This window comes from Chamaea fasciata, unplaced genomic scaffold (assembly GCF_029207755.1).
Source record: "Chamaea fasciata isolate MVZ Bird 193981 ecotype frontalis unplaced genomic scaffold, bChaFas1.0.hap1 SCAF_16, whole genome shotgun sequence".
In the NCBI taxonomy this organism is placed as follows: domain Eukaryota; kingdom Metazoa; phylum Chordata; class Aves; order Passeriformes; family Sylviidae; genus Chamaea; species Chamaea fasciata.
In genome coordinates, this window is record NW_027094101.1 from 565085 (window position 1) to 586277 (window position 21193).

The 21193-nt window shown below is 43.3% G+C and overlaps 1 protein-coding gene across 1 annotated transcript in view; it reads right to left on the reverse strand.

The window, feature by feature from the left end:
* The window catches only part of GRIN2A (glutamate ionotropic receptor NMDA type subunit 2A), a 157603-nt gene that overhangs the window by 46226 nt on the left and 90184 nt on the right, over positions 1 to 21193 (reverse strand). Inside the window, exons 4-5 of the mRNA XM_066197714.1 lie at positions 16735 to 17327; positions 8018 to 8132 (exon numbers count right to left, since the gene is read on the reverse strand). Of these exons, the coding sequence (XP_066053811.1) occupies positions 8018 to 8132; positions 16735 to 17327 (708 nt within the window). The remainder of the gene's footprint in view (positions 1 to 8017; positions 8133 to 16734; positions 17328 to 21193) is intronic.

Genomic DNA, 21193 nt, shown 5'->3' on the forward strand with positions numbered 1-21193 from the left:
CCCCACTGCACATGAAAATTGCCAGCTTATTTACTATTATAAAATATCCCTCCTAAATTAACCCACATTTCTTTCCATTTCCAGATCACCAGAAGGAGGTTTATGATTTAAATATTTTTGAGTCTAGTGTTTTCCTCCTCAGATTGTTTAACTACTTTCTATCCAGAAATCTAATTACATGTTTTATCTGATGACAGAAAATATAAATGAGCTAGCAATCCACATAATTGATAACCTAATGCATTTTAATAATTCTTGAGTTGCTTAAGCTAAACAAATGACAACATAATCATAAGACTGCTAAAATATTTCTTTTGCAAGGAAAATGGTGGGAATTAGCAGTACAATAAGAGACACAGGTCCTTAAAAAAAAAAAAAACAAACATAAATTAAAATTATGTTCGGTCTTCTAAAAACTTGAAAGTTAATCACAAAAATTCCCAAAGAACATGATTTATATCCATTTCTATTTAGGGAAGCTGGTAAGCACATGACCTTTGCAGTTTCCTTTCCATCCTGTTTATAAGTCAAGTTGTTTCACTGAACTTTAATGTAGGAGGCAGAAATGTCAAATCTCTACTCACTTAAATTAGGAAATTCAAAACATCATGGGAAGTAGGAATCCTTAAATCAATGGGAATTGTATATACGATTACTGCGTATATACATTTCCAGTCTGAAATTAAACCAAAACACAGTGGACGAAGCCTTGAGGAGAGAAGCCGGTTCAGACACAGGGAAATAATCAATTGTTTCCATAAATAAACCAGTTTAATTGTCAAGGTATGGTGCGCAGTGGCAGCGACAGCAGCGTGCGCTGGCTTACGTGAGCTCACACGGTGTCGTCACAGCCCTGAGTCCAACATGGAAGCGGCCATCTGGAATGGGGAGGATTCCAGCCAGCCCAGGACCTCCGACAAACAGCAAATGTGCCAAAGAATACGAGGGATTTCAGAAGTGGAAAATGCGCCCGACCGTCTGCCTGTTCCAAGCATCGGAAGGAAATGTGATGGCGTTTGTGAGGTCAGGAGGCAGCTCTGCCTTCCCAAACCACTTGGTGCAGGATGCTGGGAGGAGGCAGATCCTGATCCTGAAGCACATCCATATGCCAGCCACCCCTGATCCCAAAGGACATCCCTGTGCCAACCACCCCTGATCCCAAAGGACATCCCTGTGCCAACCACCCCTGATCCCAAAGGACACCCCTGTGCCAGCCACCCCTGATCCCAAAGGACATCCCTGTGCCAGCCACCCCTGATCCCAGGGCACATCCCTGTGCCAACCACCCCTGATCCCAGGGCACATCCCTGTGCCAGCCACCCCTGGTCCCAGGGGACATCCATGTGCCAACCACCCCTGATCCCAAAGGACATCCCTGTGCCAACCACCCCTGGTCCCAGGGGACATCCATGTGCCAACCACCCCTAATCCCGAAGCACATCCCTGTGCCAACCACCCCTGATCCCAAAGGACATCCCTGTGCCAGCCACCACTGATCCCAGGGCACATCCCTGTGCCAGCCACCCCTGGTCCCAGGGGACATCCCTGTGCCAACCACCCCTGATCCCAAAGGACATCCCTGTGCCAACCACCCCTGGTCCCAAAGGACATCCCTGTGCCAACCACCACTGATCCCAGGGCACATCCCTGTGCCAACCACCCCTGGTCCCAGGGGACATCCCTGTGCCAGCCATCCCTAATCCTGAAGCACATCCCTGTGCCAGCCACCCCTGGTCCCAGGGGACATCCATGTGCTAGCCATCCCCAGCATCTGCATCCCTGTCAGAGAGAGCAACAGGAACCACCCCAGGGCTGTAGAAACATTAATGGGACAGATTGTGTCCCAAACCATAGAAATCCTCATTTACAGCCAAAAGAATGGAAATTACACTAAAAATATGGTTTCAGCAGTGCATCAAACCATTGATTCACTATTGTAGGTGCAAAACTCATCTTCAAGTAAAGACATGCAATGGTACATATAACCATTTAATTTCTTTTGACCTTGCACATTCTCTCCTATCTTCTCCCACTTCACATGCAGTCTGGAATATTCCCTTTGGTTTGATCTCTGTAGGATGCAGGAAGGGAAGGGGAGATAGCTGAGAGCAGGAAAGAGCCTGCTTGAAGTCAGACTGAGTTAGCAGTCACAGGCTGCTCATCCCATCCCATCCACTGTTGCCTAAAGCGCCCCACATCCGACTCTGGCACACGTGCTTTGACCACCTCACCCAAGCCTCGTTCTCTTTGGAAGATTGCAGCCAAGGAGAGTGATAATGAAGAATTTGCTGTGTTTCTGTGTGGCAGCCAAAGGCAGACAGGGACCTGCACCGCTACAGGTTGCTCTGCCTCAGAGGCCCCCTCCCTCTGCATCCTAAAGAAGTCTCTGAACAGAGTAAGAATGACTGACACAATCCTGCTCACACACCCTCACAGAGGCCATGGAACCAGAGAAAAAGGGCAAGGCCAGATCCTGAGCAGAGCTTCCCTGTGTGCCAGTGCTGGCACAGAGAGAGAGTCTGTCACACCGGCATATCTCACCAAAAACAAACAAATACCTTGGTCCTGTCACCCTCCTCCCAGCAGATGGGAACTGTACACAGCACACACTCATCATCCCTTTGTAAGGAAAAATGTTACATGACAACGTGGATACTAAATGCACTCCCAGGACTACCCAGCCAAACCTTTCAAAAGAGAAAGATTTGCAGGGATGTTCCTTTCACATTTAACACACATAGACTGCAAAACATACTTTTTCAGCTGTCCCAGTTACGAAAATAGTGCTGAGCAAATAGAAAATCTAGCCCATCTTGCTTTATTGAAAAACTATTTGCTACTATTTTTTCATTACACTTTTCCACTTAAAAGGAAGAGCTACTATGGCAAGCTTTAAATCAATAACTAAAAAGCTAACATAGAGTTTGTCAGATTAGCAATAACAGATGCAGAACAAAGCACAAGAGCAAAACCCTTCCTCCACACACAGCATCTGCCGCACACCTCCTGCTGCAAACCTTTGTGTCACTTCAATGTTTCTGAAGGTCCATATTTCACAGGGGCACTCTAAATTTAAATGACAACATACGATGCGAGCAGTTCCGTGTCTTATTAATGAGAAGTGTTTTACAGTCCTGAATGCTTTGAAGACATCCATTCAAAGACTTTGAAGTTTTCAAAATTTACTGCAAAATCTCATATGGGGAATGCAAATGTCCTGCTCTTCCCTCATGGCTGCTGCTGACGCCATCAGGAAGGCACCAGTCCTGTGACCAGCAGGCTCCAAGGAAAACGCAGGACCCAGAGAGATTATAAACAACCAGGAGGAGAAAGAAAAGCTACCACCTCCTGCAGCCTCATTTTTCAATATGGAATTATTAATTAGCAGTCACCAAATCCTCAGGGGCTGGTACAGTTTTGGTTCTGGGCAATGTCCCAGATAACTCCGCTGCAGTGCCAGAGTTCAGACTCATGCCAGAGAAGCCGTTTTAAGAGCTGATTATGTCATTGGAAAGGAAGAGAGCTGAACAAACTGACAGCTCCTTCTTCCACCTCCCATTGGGGGAAGATTTTTTGTCACCTCTGCACTCAGTGAAGACCTTACAGCTCTCCAGAAATGCCCAGACATACCTTTACCTTCAGAGAGGGAGAGCTGCCCTCAAAGTCTTCCTTGTTCTCTAATACACAGGTGTGAAGAACAGGGGCAAAGCACACCGCCTCTGCTTTCCATGGCAGTCATGATTCCTTTACAGCAGCAAAGAGGTGGGATGCTCCTTGGGAATACATGATTTAAGAAATGCTGCATAATAGTTGGTGCAATTCAAACAGTTCAGCAGAGTAAAGGTCAAAGGAAAGGCCTTTAGGCTAGGCAAAAGCTCACTGAAACAGAAACAATACGCAATTTTCAGCTGACAGTAAGTGTCAGGATAGGCATATTTACAGGAAGACTAAACACACAAAACAACAAGGATGGAATACAGGGAATGACAACCCAACAGATGTTGAAGAGCACGCTGCTGCTCCTGCTGTGGGCAAAAAGAATATATCACATTACAGCACAGAGCTACCGACAAAAGATACCCCGGCAAACAGATGATTAGCTCAGGCAATTTCATCTGCTCTAGTTAAAATATCTGCATGGTCTCACCAGTGCCAGGGAACACCTATCATGAGACACCAGGATCCCTCAGCTGCCATGACCCTTGCTCAAATCAATCGAGATTTCACAAGAAAGGGATTGCACAGGGAGCACCTCACGAGATTTTTTTATCCCCACGGTACTGTGGGGATAAAAAGCTCTGTCAGAAATCTGCCTGATTGTTGGGTTTCTCAGCTCCTGCCCAGTGAAGTCAGCTCCCCAGTCAGACCCAGGAGCTCTTTTCTGGGCTACGTGACGGTGGATGTTGGTAGCCAGATGGAGCTCTCCGTGAAGACCTCGGTTCATTTATTCCAGGCAGGAATCACGCACCCTCTGCCCACTCCTTCCTACTTAGATACAAATGTGTACAACCCCACACAGAGCTTGTAAACCTGGCATATGCTACTTCATCAGAGAAAAATCAAGTTCTGCATTAAATCCTGCATTAGTAGAAAGTTAAAGATGACAGGCTCTGTTAAGAATAAACCCGGATGTAAGTAATGGTTCTCGCACTGGTGTTCCATCGGCAGTTGTGCCACGTAGTACACAAACTCACCCAGAACACAGACCACCAAGGTAATTTTATCTGTACCTACCTGGAGCATCAGTAAAAATTGTTTTTACCCTGGAACTCATCTTTACAGATGGAACACACTCATCTTTAAATACAGTCTTCCCCACCTCACCTAAAATATGCAATACGCACTGCTAATTCAACTGACTACTTTTGCCACTGCTAATCATGAGTTTAATACTGGATTGGTTTATTTCCACATTAAAAAAAAAAAAAATCCAGGCTAGCAGACTGTGAAGCTGGCAGCTCAGTGAAGTTGATGGGCCAGGTGAGACATGCAGGTCTCCCCTCTCTGAGGTAACATGAACAGGGGAGCTGCAGCTGGGGCTGCTGAACCTCTGAGGATTGTTGAGCACCAACACAGTGACCCTGCAGCGCTTTCATGACATTTGGACAGCACTGGTAACTCTGGTGACTTTATCAAGTTTCACTTTAACAAGCACATTAAGCTTGTCTTCTTAAAAATTTCTTGCCTGAGAACAGCATCCCCTTTGCCTGTCAAGATCAGCAGCAAGAATATGAATGTTGGTGTCAGAAGTTTGAGTAGCTGCTTTAGGATCTGTCAAAATATCTTGCTGGATGCCTGTGAAACATGCCCAAAAAGTGATTTTCAGTCTTCAAACTATTATCGTTACTTCAAGCTTTCTTCAGCATCTGTTATGGGACAAACCCCTCAGTCAACCCCATTTACATGTGAAGTTAGCACCTCAGAGTTTCAATACTGAGTCACTTGTAAAGAAAAAAATAACTTCCAAGGGGTGAGATATATGCTCTCCAGATATGGATGAATGGCTTGTCGATAACCTCGAGCTTTAAGTGAAGTGTATCAATTCTGAAACCAAGGAAAAATTGTATTTGAATAAAAGCAAAGATTAAAACCAAAGGGAAAAAATGGTTTTAATAATAAATCTTACATTTTCAGGAGAATACCAGGTAAAAAAATCTTCACAGAAACCACAATTACTCTTTCTCCATAAATAATAAAGCAGCTACTTGCAGTATGTGCATTAGTTACATTATGAGGATTAACAGGCTGTTGCATTGTCATTTTTTCACATGAGTGAATTATTTAATTAGATACTACGACTTGATTTTTTTTCCATATAGGATTGAGGATATTTAATAAGATTTCAATAAAACCATTCTGTGATACTCCCTGCTACACTGCAAGAGAAAGGAGAAGCACGTGCCTGTCTGGAAACTCAGAGCAGCAAATGTTAGATCTCAGATGAGTAACTTTGACAGTCCTGAAATTGAGCTAAACAGCTCAAGGAGAAAGGAACAAGAGCAAAGAAATTGCCTAAGAGATGAGGGGCAAAACGTGCAACTTAGAGAGAACATTGAGAGACACTAGAGAGCTGCTCAAATAAACCGTGTGGAAGGGGAGGGCCCTCTCAGTCTCTACGTCAGTGGAGCTGAAGTGCGTAGTGACACTGCTGAAGAGGTGTGGGGTGTCCCCAGACAGCGCAGAGCTACGTCCAGCTGCCCAGGATAACTGATTAGTCAGTTTACTTGTCCTCAGCCACAGAGGCAGCGATCGGCCTGCGGTCAGGAGAGGAAGTCCGGTGGTGACAGAGCGTTCTTGGCCGCCTTCCCCTTCTCCCCTGTGACACAATTCCTGATTACCCCGGCCCCCGTCCCGCAGCCCAGCGCTGGGGCGCAGCCCCCAGAGCTGCCCTGCCCTCACCCCTCGCCTCGCTGGCTGCCCGCACCGCACCCACACACCTTTCTGTGCTTCCTCCTAGAAGCCCCCCAAACCTGACGATGAGCAGGAAGGGATTTGCCAGCCGGGAAGGGGCGCACAGACCGACAAAGGATCAGCCTGAGAGAGCCCTCAGCGTGGCACCGCAGGTGGAGTGGGCACTGCTGCCTACAGCCAGGGGCAGGCACGGCACAACCTGCCCCACAGCCTCCTTCGCCGACGGGGAGTCACGGGAAGGCTACCACAGGCTCCAGTTATTTCTTGGAAATAACGCTGGCTCCTATATCCCGTATTTCTTTGCTGGTGTTAGCTCATTTTTCAAAAACATCAAACCCCTCTCTCCTCGTCCTTTGAATGGTCTCTTTAGAGAAGTTTCAAGGTACAAAATGTATGAAATTATTTTAGCATAAGCATTGTTGGCTGCCTCTTTGAGCATCTTCTTCCTTTGGCACCTCACACTAATAATATTCCCCCAGCAGTATAACATTTTTTTCCAGAACATTATATATGATATGCCGACTGTTGAAGAATTTTAAAATAGGGTAAGAAATTTTCATAACAGTTAGTGAGCAAATGATTCCTCCAAAGATTCAGATTGACACATTTGGAGAGGATTAAATTTATCCAGAGAATTAAATTTGCATCAAATGAACATAACGAAATACACAGCATAATCTAGGACTACTCTCTGTGTTTCTGCATGACTAGCATATTTATTGAGATGTCCTTCAGTAATTCTGATTTTGTCATTATTATTCATCATCATGTGGAGTCTTGTAGTCTTATAAACTGGAGTTTTAAGTTGATTTAATGGATTTTTTAAAACTATAACAAAAAGAATTCATAAATTTCAGCAGCAATTTAGATAATGCAGAATCACGTTTCATGAATTTAAAATACAACTGGTGGGTGATATAGATGTGTGTTTCCCTACCGTCTTACATTAAAAACAGTTTCTTAAAACAAGTTTTTAAAACATAGGTCCACAGCCTGCAAAACTCAGACCCAAAACAATCACAGGCTGGGAAGGGAGTTTTAAAGAAAAGATGCTTGTGATAAACTTTTTCATTTATTACTTGCATATATGATTAGCATTGATGTAAAGACATTTTTCCTTCTAGTCTGTAAGAAGTGTATGGAGATCACTTGTATACCTGGACTAGTCAAGATTCCGCATTTTTTGGGCAAACATTGACAGGATTATTCTCCAATTCAACAGGAACTTCACAGTTCTGGGGTTTTCTTAAGCGTGCATTTACTATAAAATCTGCCGAAAACCAGAAAATCAAGCAAATAAAAGGATTGGAACTGTCACGATATAAAAATCCATCCAAATTCAAGTAGCAGGGGACCAAGTTTTTGGACATTTTTTTCAGTTATTCATTTTACTTTACTAAATTTTAGGAACTGGAAATGCAAGGTGCGTTTCATAGAAATCTGAAATCCAGGAGGCTTTTCTTTGCTGACCTGCTAGAACTCATCAGATACACTCGGGATGGTGTAAAGCTGTCTCCCCCCAAGCGCGGTGACAAAGCAGAGGCGCCGAGAGGTGACATGAGCCCCCCGGTCCCCGGGCACCCGCCGCGCCCGGGGCCACGCTCACCTTCTCCCACTCCCGCTCGTTGTTCAGCACGATCACCACCAGCCTGGGGTGCGCCTGGTAACCATCTGCTGTGAAGGACAAATCTCTGCCTTCCCACGTCACGTTCATCATGAACCTGGAAGGCAAGGAAGGAAAGTTCATTGAAAAATTAATGGGCTGTCCAGCAGTTAATGAGCAGCGAGCGCAGCCACCAGGACCGCTGATGAAACCCACGCAGCAACGGCCCGGCGCTGTGGGAGGCCGGTGCTTCCAGCACGGGAGCCAGGGCATTTCAAGGCAGCTCATGGCTCAAGACAAAGCACGATACTGTTGGTGTATGAGCATCATTTTCAATACCATCCACATTAGATACGGTTAATCTCTCCCCTCCCTGCATAATCTCTGGCACTTTGCGCCGCCTTATCAGGAGGAACGTTTTAAACAAACCCACATCACCTCTGTGTGCAACGTTGTACTATGGGGCCACCGAGTCATCCTCAGAGCAAAGTGCATCTGTCTGCCCCTGTTCAGACCTCCAGGAGTCCTGCCAGCTCTTCCCAAAGCTGTAGCTACACACAGTGTCGTTGTGACATGGGGATGAACTCCACTCATGCCAAAACCAGACATGAAAGCCTCGAAGGTGTCGGTAAATGTTCATTTCAGCAATTTCAAAAGAAAAAGGATTTATGTTTTTATTCTTCTGTATTTAGCTAAATTTTAAACGGTTTTTAAAAGACATATGAATTAATTAGCATTTTGAACAGGAAAAAGAATAGAGGAACACAAAATAAAACACAAAAGAATGGAAAATTTTAAAATTTTGTTGAAAAAAATCAAAACTCCACACTGTCAGTGTAAAGCTGACAGAGCTATACCACAGTAAGAGGCAAAACTGCAACTCAGAGTCTTGGGAAGGAGACAATACACCCCCCAGCCCATCTCTGTGGTCTGAAGTCATTCACATTGAATTGCTCTGAATTGTCAGTGCACTTAATTGAAAGAAATTCAGCCCAAGAGTGATGCAGAGAGGAGTGCAGATGTCCATCCAGCAGCAGCAGCACAATCTCCTGGGGAATGTGACATAGACAAAATTCCTCAGCTCCAGATTCAAAGGAGAAGGCTCTGCACTGACACAGCTGCCTGAAAATCCCAGTGGCAGAAGCACACTAAATAAACATACATAGACCCAGAAGAAATAATGGCATTGTATCATAACAGTTATTAATTAAATGGGCACTACCCTGAACAGCCACAGTAACATCATTCAGCGCCAGTTTGACAGCAATTTGTAAATTCACCCATCGCAGTAACTCACATTTCATGACAGACTTCCAGTGTGAAAATTTTCCCCTTGACAGAACTTTGCTGTTCAGCTGAACTGTTTTCCCATACATTCCATTTTTCATCCAACAGTGAAAGATCTTGCCCGGGAAGAAAAAAGCTTTTTTGCCACCTTGAGAGGCAGCAAACCACCAAACAGGATTTACTTGTGCACACATGTAAGGAACCAGCGTAACATTCACTCAGTGCTGAAAACCACCGTCAGCCAGGGAGTGAAGTGCCCGGGAAGAGTGCACAAGGGGAAATCAAGGAAGTGCTGTGAAAACGGGCAACACTTGCATTTGCACTTCTGCACACTCTGCCAATTCACACCCATGAGGTAGCACCCCTCAAAATGAACACATCACCCGACAAGGCCAGGCACAAACCATCTCATTTCACCGAAGCTGGAAGCCAAGCCTTGAGTCCCCTCCTAAGGGCTGGAGCCCAAACACACCCTGTACTCCACCAGGCCTCTCTGCTCACTCGGCTTCCAGCCGCACAGAAAACGGTGACTGGACTGGAGCTGAACCCTTCCTTAATGGAGCTGGGTAGCATCGCCACCCCCAGCTTCAAACACTACTCATCACGTTCTGGGATTAACATGCAAATGTCCTAGCCTGGAAGCTAGTCGAGGGCCATCACAAGATGCAGTGCTGAAGCTCAAGTGTTCCAAAAAGACTAATGTGAACCACAACCCTAAAGTGAAAAATTGAACTCGGTGTATATTTTTAAATCATGTGAATTTTCCAGCCATTAGGTAAAGAAACACATTTTGCAAGGTTTTATTTTTAATCGTGGTTTTTTGTTTTGTTTTGTTTTGTTTTGTTTTTTTAATTCCCTGATCTGAAAAGTCTCTTAAAATTTTATTCTCTGATCCGGATACAGAGGTATCCATGAGTGACGCACTCTGAGCTACCCCAAATTCTCACACTGCAGCAATAACACAGAACATCAAAGAGATTCTTGTTTCCCCAAGCACATTCTTCTGTACAAAATTCATCAGCTGCCTGTGTTCTCCAGAAATCAATGCCTACAACCTGCACTCACTTTTGAATTGTCATTTTTCCTCTGCAAAGGACAGAAGTCCTGCTCTGCTTTTACTGGCCGTGATCCCAAACCGTTTGTCCTACAAAAAACAACCAAGTGCTTGTCTGCTCCTGGTTAGGAATAACGCAGTGAAGAATTTATATTATGTTATTCTTACAGAGTTTTAATTTTATCCAAGGTCAATTCTGTGCAAGAGGTCTTTGGCTTCTGAATTGGATAAAATATATTTCTGAAGTAGTTTTGGAAATGCAAATTTCTGTTCTTAAGTAAATGAGGTGTTTAGTTATTTGAACTCGTTACTTTGAGGGGGCAGTTAGCAACACACCTTGGATTTATAGTTAATCTGTTTTCATTCCTCATTAATGCTACATCCTTTGCAAAGACACGATAGCACAAGGCCTTGTGATGGTATTATGACACTGAAGTCTTAATTAACTTTTGCAAACTGAAATTTGTAAGGTTCCCCAGGTGATACAGACATCAAAATGGCACCTTGCTTCTGACAGAAGTTAAGCTAGTCTCATATCGAATCCAAAACTGGTTTCTTATCATGCAAAGAACCAAACCTTAACTATGTATTTTTAAACACTTTTAAACATTTATACAATTATTTTTTGCTCATCACCTTCCCCAGCAAAACTGAGAAGTGTTGGAACACCACAGCAGAACACTTTTGCTGTCGTATTCACAGCAAGCCTTTGAAGCACCCAGGTTACAAACTTCTCCCAAGGTTTCTCTCAAGGCTTCCAACTTTATAAGACTCAGGCATTAATGAAAACGTGTCACTTCTAAACGAACTTCTAAGGAGAGAGCTTAGTCCCTAGACCTGTAAAACAAAGCACAGGGCCTGGCAGTGGCAGGGAGCAGAAAGACAGGGGACTCCTCTGTGCCACTGAGTTCAGATCGACATTTCCTGCCCTCAGAAGAGATAATCAGCCTTGGTAAACTCCCCAGGTGCCATCAGTAGGGACTACCATTTTTCATTGACTGTCTTCTTGACGGTAGGGCAGTGTTTCACATCTCTGACAACTGCAGCAGAGACTGTGGGAAAAACACGTTGCATAAGAGAAACTCTCCCTCTTCTCTCCCAAAGAAGGAATTTACAAACGGAGATTTAAAGCAGACGAAATGCCTCAAAACCAACACATTACCTGGCGATATTTCTCTTTCCTGCAAATAGAGTAAACCCAACCATTTTAATAACCTAGACAGCCAGCCTGTCTGGGCTTGGCATTCACTCAGCCTCATCCTTAAAAAAGCAGGCGTGAATCCAAATTTTGTCTTTTCCTCTCTATCTTGTTGAGGCTCTGAACTGCTGAACTTCCTTACTATGATTCAACCATGACATTTGAATGATAATTATCAGTAGAAACCCCAAGACACATTATTTATCATTAAGAAACAGATTTCCTCCATAAAATTAAATCAAAAAATGCTTAATGTAGAATATATAATGAGTGAAGTACATATAGAAATACGTCTGCAGTAGAACCCTATTAAACAAGGTACTGATGCATTTCTTTAAAGCCAATTCTATATCTTATGCTATGTAGGATTTTTTTTTTCCTAAATTCAAATCCTTTGCAGTGATGAAGAGTCACTTCTTCCTCTTTGTGCATCCTCCTCCTCCTCCCCCTCCCAGCCCTTGCTCCTCCACAAGGGTCCCTTGCTTTGGAGCTGTGTCTCCCTAGGCCTGGAGCCAGCACGGATGAGTAAAACTTTGGGAGCGATCTGCTCAGTGACTGTGCAAAAGGAATGCCAGCTTCTGGGACCTCCTGCCAGCCGCTCCTTAAAGCATTCACTGCCACTGGCTCCGGGAAAGTCATCCTGCCCCAGCTCTGCAGGCAAACAGCAAAACTCTTGGGGAGCCCTTCTGAAAGGGGAGCAAAGGGAGGGAGCAAAGTCAGAAAGGGCTCAGCCCCTGGGGTGTGCCACAGATGAGGGTAACTAAACACCAGAACCTTTCGCAAGGTAACGCTATTTCAAAAGAAGCCCCAATTTGACCATATATCGCTGCGCCACCTCAGAAGCATCCCAAACTCTTCCCCATGACATGCGCCTGGCTTCCTGCAAGGGGCATGGACGCAGCAGCTCCAAGGATGTTCACTGATGTGTTGATTGCTGAGCCCTCCGCTCAACTGCCAGAGGCCATGCTTGTTCTCTTGTTTTAGATTATTTTAATCATCACAATAACAAGGTAATGTTCTAACACAGCAGCTGTTTGGTACTTTTGCTTCCTAAGCTGGCCTAACCGGGGAGAAAATTCTAATACAGATTTCCAGTAATTTCTTTAATTCCTCTGTCAGTAAACCGGCACCATGCTGGGGTCTCTGGGGCAGTGTGCTCCCCTACACAACCCCTCCTTTGCTGCCTGTGAAGTTCAGTTTTACTTTGGACTCATATATAGTTAGGTAAATATTTATACACCTTCAATCATCCGGAAAAGAAGATGATACCTATTGTTCCCAAGTCTTTGGACTTCAGTGAACAAATCCTCTATAAATTGGCTGTTGATTTATGCGGGGAAAGATTAAACAGATTTTCTGGATTATTCATCAAAACATTGTGTCCCTTTAATCCCAGATTTCCCTCAAAGGAGGCAAATTTATCTGTCATGCTAAAAGCTGGAATCAAAATATTGAATTTGGTGAATGACTATCAGGACAAGGGGGACAGCAAACCCTCTCCCTCTGAAGAAGGCGCTGTGCTGAAGGATAACAGCAGCACAGCAGCAAGGACAACTAAGCTTTTGTCCCCGGCCCTATGGATTGCCCATTGCTCCTGCTCCTGGTTCAGGGATGACAAATAAAGGAAATTGTGCTTGGGAAGGGCAGGATACTTTCTGTACCTACACCTTCACCGCTGAAGGATGGGTCTCTAAATCCTGCCTATAGCTTGGCTGTGTTCCAGAACAGAACCTCACTAAATGTCAGCACCACGTGGCAAACACCTATGGACAGAAACATCTTTTTGCTCTGCAGGATAATGGCAACAGCTTTACCATCCTCACCCATCCCTGCAAGGATCAGCGTGGTTGGAAATGGTGCAGTGAATTTTCTCTCCAGGGTCATGACTCTCATACACACCGTGAGCACTGCTGTAAACAAAGCAGCACCATTTCAATGCACAAAGCAGCAGCGTCTTCCATGACTGGCAGGGTTATTGTGTTTTGCTGTTTGTTTGCTTCCATGTTTTCCTTCTTTCAGAGAGAACAAGAGTTTGTTCAACTGACTTGGCATTAATGAGGTGCTAATTCTATTTATCCTGCTGTGCCAGTATTTCACACTATAGTGGTTTTCTGCCTCGGGAGATCTGGGTCTTATACAGATAGAAAATTACCTGAATCAACACAGATACAAAATACACATATATATCTGTGGTTTTAATGCATTGAAAATGAGCCCCGTGTTTTATTATAAATCCTTTATTCACAGGGAAAAACCAGCTTTCCCGTATGTACTAGAAATGAACATTGATCAGATCATTCCAAAAACTAAAGCAAACCTGATTGTCTTCTGGGTCTAGGAAGCAAATAAAGGCATCCCAGGATTGCAGTGACGGGGGAAAGATAAATTGTGTGCTTCAAAACAAATATATCTTCAAACCAATTTAATACTCAAAGGATTTAAGAGGAAGGAGGAGCTTTTACTTCATGGCTTTCTTTACATAGAATTTCTTCACAAACAGAGATAAAATTGCTATCTAGATGTGGGAAGTCACACATAAAGCATTACTAACTTCCATTTACAAGCAAATTAGCTATTATAGCATAGCCTCAGAATACTACCCTGGGTTTAACGCTGAATTAGATTGTCATTACAATAGATGGAGCCTAAAAATCCTGGGGTTTTTCTCTATTTTGAGCCTTGTTTTGCTCAGGCATCCCCTTACACAGCCTCTTCCCTGACTTCCACTGAGTTCTCTGGTTCTGAGCTTGCAGCAGTGTCCTCTTGTTCAATTCTACTTCTCCAGCCCTGATTCCCGGATGGACAGGGGGACAGAGCACAGCAGATCCCAGGTCCATCAGCTATTCACAGTTACTTTAGCCCTTTCCATTGGGAACGCGCTCCAAAATCCTTTCTTCAGGTTGGTTTCTTAATACAGCACATACACATTTATCTTGCAGGTTACAATATGAAACTGCACTTTCTGGGACCTGAAACTGTGAAGATTCCACTTCACACTAACACCCCGATTCAGGCATTGATTTGTCATGTGAAGTAGAAAAGTACAATTTAGTGATGAGGATGAGAAAGTACAATGAATTTATGTAATTCACCTTGGCATGGAGAGACTGGCCAGCTCCCTGAGATTACTTAATACTGGTAAATGCTTGTACATACTTGCCTTGCTAGCAGATTATATGTGACAGGAATAGTCTTGGGGAGTTATTACATAAGAAAGACTATTTAAAGTTTATTCATTTTAGTATAATTCTGACATTTCTAAATTAAAAAACAGCCTGCTGCTTGTACTTGTAGTGTTGGAGAAGCTCAACGAATCTCCAGTACAGAAAACATATTTTTACCTCATAGCTCAGTGTTCCACATCAGGAAGTGATTTCTTTTAACCACAGTGCACTACAGCTTCTCCCATTAATAATTCCTGGGCGCATCGTGCACTGCACAATGCAGAATCTCCTGGTGAAGTCTACTCTCACTGCCCTAGCACTCACAAGCCCTATTCTTGTACTCATGCAGGTTTAATGAGAAAATAAAGATTTTTTAAAAAAAAAAAAAATACACCTTATGCTGAGTACTGAATACTTCATTCAAGCCTTCACTCGTATTAGCCAAACAATAGTGCAGGAGCCTCTTTCAAAATAGGCTCAAGTGCCACTTCCAAGAGTATTTTAAACCCCAACACTTATGACAGAATACAAGTTAACTTTCACAGAAACTGGAGTTCAATTATTAATAGTAGCCTGCTCTGTTCGTAGGGCAGGTCCCACTGTTAAGGCACAGATTTGGTTAGCAGGATGCTTCCACTGCTCCCTGGCACTGTCAGCACACGCAGTAAGAACCAGCACAGAGGGATGCCATGCTGGGTGCAGGGGGCACAGACCTGCAGTGCCCCCCTCTGCTCTGCCCCCACCCCAGGGACACCCCAGGGACACCCCAGAGCCCTGCTGGGCCACAGAGCCACTCCCAGGGGCAAACGGGGCAGCAGGAAAAGAATCGTGGGGGGTCTGCAATGTCTCCAGGGAATTTGTAGTTTTAGAGGCAGAGGCTCAACAACAGGAAAGGGAGCACAAAAAAGACCTGCAAGTGTCATACTAAAGGCAAGTTCTCACGAAGGAAATGTTAAAATCCATTTACTTGGTTGCATTTGGCTTTTAAGAAAGCTGCTGAAGAATGCTGTGTGCAAAGATGCTGTTTTCATGGAAAACAGCTCTTCCAGGACATCGTGTGGTAATCAACTCCTAATCTAAATATGCACATACATCTCAAGATTAAAACTGTTTCAAAATCTCCTTTCTGAAATCAGCACCAACTTTCCTTCCTGTGCCAGTCCTACCCCGCTTTTCTGTGGAAAGCGCTTCATCTGCACTATTTGGTCAGAACAAATGTCACAAATACTGCTCAGCAGCTTGTCAAGAGCTATTAAAAAATACACGAGATACCCTACTTCCTCTCACAGACCAGATAAAGAAATAAATTACCATGCAGCATTTCGGATAGAAGCAATCAGGAGTATCATGTCTAAAAGGGATAATTAAAAGGAAAATAACAGTAATGATAATAATAATAATAATATTCCTGATTTAAACCTTGGCAGTTTCCACCTGACAGACTGTTTAGAGAGAACAGCTCGGATTAACGCCGATTAAGTTTTACAGTTATTCTATTAGAGGTGGCAAAAATACACCCTTACAAGTAAAGGGGACAGATTTTAGTTCTTATGCGATAAAAGCTGCCTAACTAATCTAGTACTTCTATAATTTCCAGGGACAGCGCTTTAATGCTTCACATTGCTTGTCTTCTAAAACATTGCCAGGTTCCTGCTGATGCAAGTGATACAGGCACAGCCCCTAGAGCATTTTGGCAATTTTACCTCATAGTTTAGGTACACAACAGTCCAATTTTGTTAACTCAGCTTCATACCCTCCAAGACCAACCTCTGCCATCTTCTACACTAGATTCAGAGCAGTGTTTATTCTCCCCAGCGCACACCATCTCCAGGAGCACAGCTATCAGTGCACCAAGTCTTCTCGCACATTCTCCTGGAACACCTGAAAACCACTGTTTAAAAAGGGCTCGGTGGGATTAGCAAAAGAACAACATTCTCCTTCAAGAAACATACAGTGGCAATAGAAGAGAACTGTCAAGGCTACACAGGTTCTAATAACGCCAAGCAATCATCCTTACTTGTGCAAGGTTTGAGAGGGCCGGTCATTTTTCTCCAGTTGTCCATAGCAGCTGGTTCTTGCTTCAGGAATGAAGGAGTACTTTTCCAGCATGGCTGAGGCAGCCGTGGCAATAACCCCAAGGCCATCCCGTACCCGAGCTTCTAAGCTGTAGTCCCACTCATCATAAGCTGCTGAAATGAGTCCTGAAGGAAACTCCTTGGGAGTGATTTCCGTGTTACCACTAACCAGGCTGGGAACTATCCAAAAGAAATCATAGCCAGTAAGGCCCAGGGACCGAGCCTCATCCAGGATGTAGACAGCTTCATCCTTGGAACAATACAGCAGGATGACGGAGGAGTGGATTTTCTTCAGCTGGATTTGGGTCTTGGCATCTCCAAAGGCAGTATCGAGGATGATGACGTTCTGCATGTCCCAGCCCACAAAACTGTTTTCCACAGTGGTCTTAATGACATTGATGAAATCTCGGTATCCAGGGAAGGTGGTGGTCACCAGAGAGAACACGTGCCAGTCATAATCCTGCATGATCTTCAGCATGATAATGGCTTCTTGCTGGATGGAAGCCCCAAACTGGAAGAACGTGGACATGACATCCTGGAATACCAAACACAGCAAAAGATTAGTAACTTGGTACAACTCCAAAGGGAACAGAATCTCTGATTCTTCTGTTTTCTGTTCTACCAGAGCTGCCAAATTTCCAGTGCGCTCCAGTAACTTTCTGTGGTTTATCATTCTCTGAACATCAGTAAGCAACACCGACCATAGGTACTTACAGCTAATCAAAATATTTGCCGGAAAGTAACAAACTGATATTTACATAGGAAATTTCCAAGCGCTGGGTCACCTGAAGGCAACAACTCAGATCAGTAGCTACTGAGGAAGCTCCCTGGGGACAGCCACCCACGGTGACACAGCTCCCCAGAAGGACGTTTTACATTCCTGTACACATGTGAACGGCACCCAACGAACTCACACCGATCTGTGGTTACAATGGAAACAAACTGCAGTGCACATGCTGCAGACATGCTGGAGGGGCTCTAATTCCATACATAATGGCTGAGGGGGACTTCATTTCCAAGGTTCACTAGGCTTGGTGAAAGCTTTCAGACTCTGCAGAAGTGGACTTTCTGTCCCCAGGGCTGAGCTCGCCACCGGTCCTGCTCCATTCAAAGCACATGGCCCATTGGTGCCTGATGGAGAATTAACAGGATGGGACTCCGAGGACAACCAGCAATCTGTCAGTGTCCTCATTAAAGGACTTAAATGGAAATAACTTCAAACAATGGCCTCAGAGGCTGGAATTGCTCTGTAATGTTGCCCGACACAGATTTGTTTCCAATATACGGCTTATGATTTACAGAATTCATAATATTTTATAGAGCATAAGGGCACGTGCTGCTTATTTTAACATCAGAAATAGGCAGCACAATTAATTTTGTTGGCACTAAATCTCTAAACACTTTCAGTGGTCTATCTTTACTAAGTTGCTGTAAGATCTAAATCTATTTTTTAATTTTACATTCTGCATTTACATACAATAATTAGAGTGCCAAAACTATATACGGGAAGCCATGTAATTCTTTATTTTTATATTACTTCAGTATTTATTCTTGACCAGTAGAGGCAACTTATTTGCATCATTTTCAGACACAGAAAGCATGAACTCCCAGTGAAACAAAAGCTTATGATTTAGAAATAAGATATAAATCATTAAAGATTTCTGATGCAGGCTTCTGAAAGAAGACACAAATGGTGCTTTCAATTTAAAGAGTTTTATGATCATGGTCACAAACTGCTATCCTATTTTACACTTGCAGGGAACAGAAACAGATTAATTGATTTGGGTTTCATGGCAGGGTGGCGTTAAACATACAAATATTAGTGAGAATGATAGCTCAGCTCTGCAAGCTCTGCAAATCTATTCCAGGAAAACAGTCTGTACTTTTTTTAATAGAAGATGAGGAGTGTTATTGCTTTCCAAGTGTTAAGAAGCTGACACCAGGATTTTATACAGCTTGACAGCAGTAAAAGTCTTACAACTTGTGTCAGACCCTGAAGACTGATATTGAAGGTATAAAATACACACTGCTGGTGGTAATGGAATCATTTGCCATGGCTTCTTTGGTACCTCAGTGATGACACTCTGAATGCCAGAGACAGATTTGAAATGCTGTGGGTTAATTACAAATGCTATAAAGTATGTTTTGGGGAAGAACTGAATAAGGAATATTTCATTGCTGAGTTCTTCTAGGAGCTATTTCTTGGTGACCTGCACTAGATACTTAAAAACCAGCAAACAAGATTTTTGTATGGGGACTCTCACAGCTAAAGGAACCCAGCATACAGAAAGGCTGCTCAGAGTCAGCATTTAATGATTAACTACTACAAAGTAAAGTAGATATCTAGGGACAGTGCCATGAATCCAACTGCAGCCCCTAACTGAGCATAAAAAATACTGTAATGCAAAGCCAACCACTCCAGTCTTCTTCTCCAACTCTTATCTTGGTTTCTACTTATGATTATGCTAAATTAAAGTAAAAAAGACAGTGATTTACAGTAGATTAAGTAGATCATACCCCTATCTTTTCACTCTTCCCCATTTCTATTTGTGTTTCATAGCAATGGAATTATTCTTTCAAACAATACATACACCTTGGTCCTTTGTGCATCACAAGGAACTTCTCCAACGAAGCAACTGAAGTATTTAAGGGCAAAAAACAATCACATGGACATTTTCAAGTGTGTCCTTTCTAACTAGTAAATACAGATTTTTAACCTGGAGCAGTCCTTGGCACCTTCCCTGGCAATTAAGAACAGTCTTGAGCACAATGCTCTGTGTCACCATTGCAGCAGGCTGACAACAACAAACGAGAAGTAATAAAAGTAAATCCTTTCCTTTTGTAAATATTGTTAGAAAAACAGTTTTTCAGAGGGAGTTTTAGACATTTTCATAAAGGTCACACCCATCTTACAAGAACCCCTTCCCGATAATCGTGAATGTGAAGTCTAGTCAAAATCAGGCAATCACGACCAATTTGTGATTAAAATGCTGAAAAAACCTGTAATTACACAGTGAAAAGAAGTTTGGGTTCAGGAAGAATGGAGACATGAACACCACAAGTGAGATTCTCATCTGCACAAATTCCATGTAACTGCACTGACTTCAGTGGATGCTTTCATAGAGCTGGAGATCTGACTGTGTACTTACAATGCATTTGAAACAGATGGAAGATTACGAGGAAATTGCAGCCTTAGGAACTTCAGCAGATACTTAAATGACTATAAGGAGAATATTCAAGGACATATCCATTAAACTTGTGGGGAGAAGGGTGAAGTTTAGTGAAGAAATAGCAAATAAATAAATAAAACTGTAACAGATTCAACTACTGCATTCTTAAACATCTACAGAGCTTTTCATTTTGGAAGGTTTTAAGCTTCACGTCTTTTCAAAATGCATTATTATCCCTCTGCCATACAAAGACTTAAATTCCATATGTGTAACAAAATACTAAGCTCCAATTTTCTATATTCAAATGCAAACTAGAATGATGTTTGTAAAAAACCAGAATTATTCAGTTATTTCCACTTAACTGTCATCTTGTCATGTACTGAGACATTCATCTAAATCACTGCTGAAGCAGGAATACAGATGCAATATCAGAGGTGCCTTGAAAGCGTACCAGAGTAACTTTTTCTTCATTTCTCCATGTCCCCAACTATTGAGATTACTGGTGGAGGTTGCAAGGAAGGAGTACAATTTATCCAGGGCAAGAAAATTTTTACAGAGGAATTTCTCAGATAAATCTCAAAGCATGACAATCCCAAGATGTTACACTTGGTAGGAGTAAAAATTTAGTTGGAGGAAGTAGTTTTCTCTTCCAACTTCTTAGCTAGATTCCACCACATCCATGTGAACAAAAAACAGCAATGAGAGGAGAATCTAAAGGGCAAATGAAAACTTTTTGTTTCTTTCTGCCTTGCACATGAGTGTACAGCTTACAGCAAAACATCTCCCCATATGTTTCACAGCAGAAGGAAGTAATCCTTCAGTTTGCTTCTTGCTTAAAGTTATTCCTGAATTTTGTGTGTGACAAAGTTCTGTCGTTGCAGGAGAAGGACACTGCAATGTTCCCACGCTTGTGCACAAAGCAGCCCAGCTCTCCCTGCTGCTGTCCTTTTATAGATTAATACATTGGAGTAAGTAGGTTTTAATTAGTGCACTGACTCTATAAATCTGTCGCTGTCGTCTGAATTGCACATGTCACTTCCCAAGTCCAGCAAATTACAGGAATATTTCTCTGGAACCCTCATCCTCAGTTATTTTCATGACATCTTAGTTTCCCAGCTCCAGCTTTTCCAAGAGCTCAGCAGGGGCCATTCCCAGCTGCCGTAACAGCTGGGGCAAGCCCCAGTGGTACTTTGTACCTGCCAGGGAAAAGGCTGCAGGAGTTGGTCAGCAG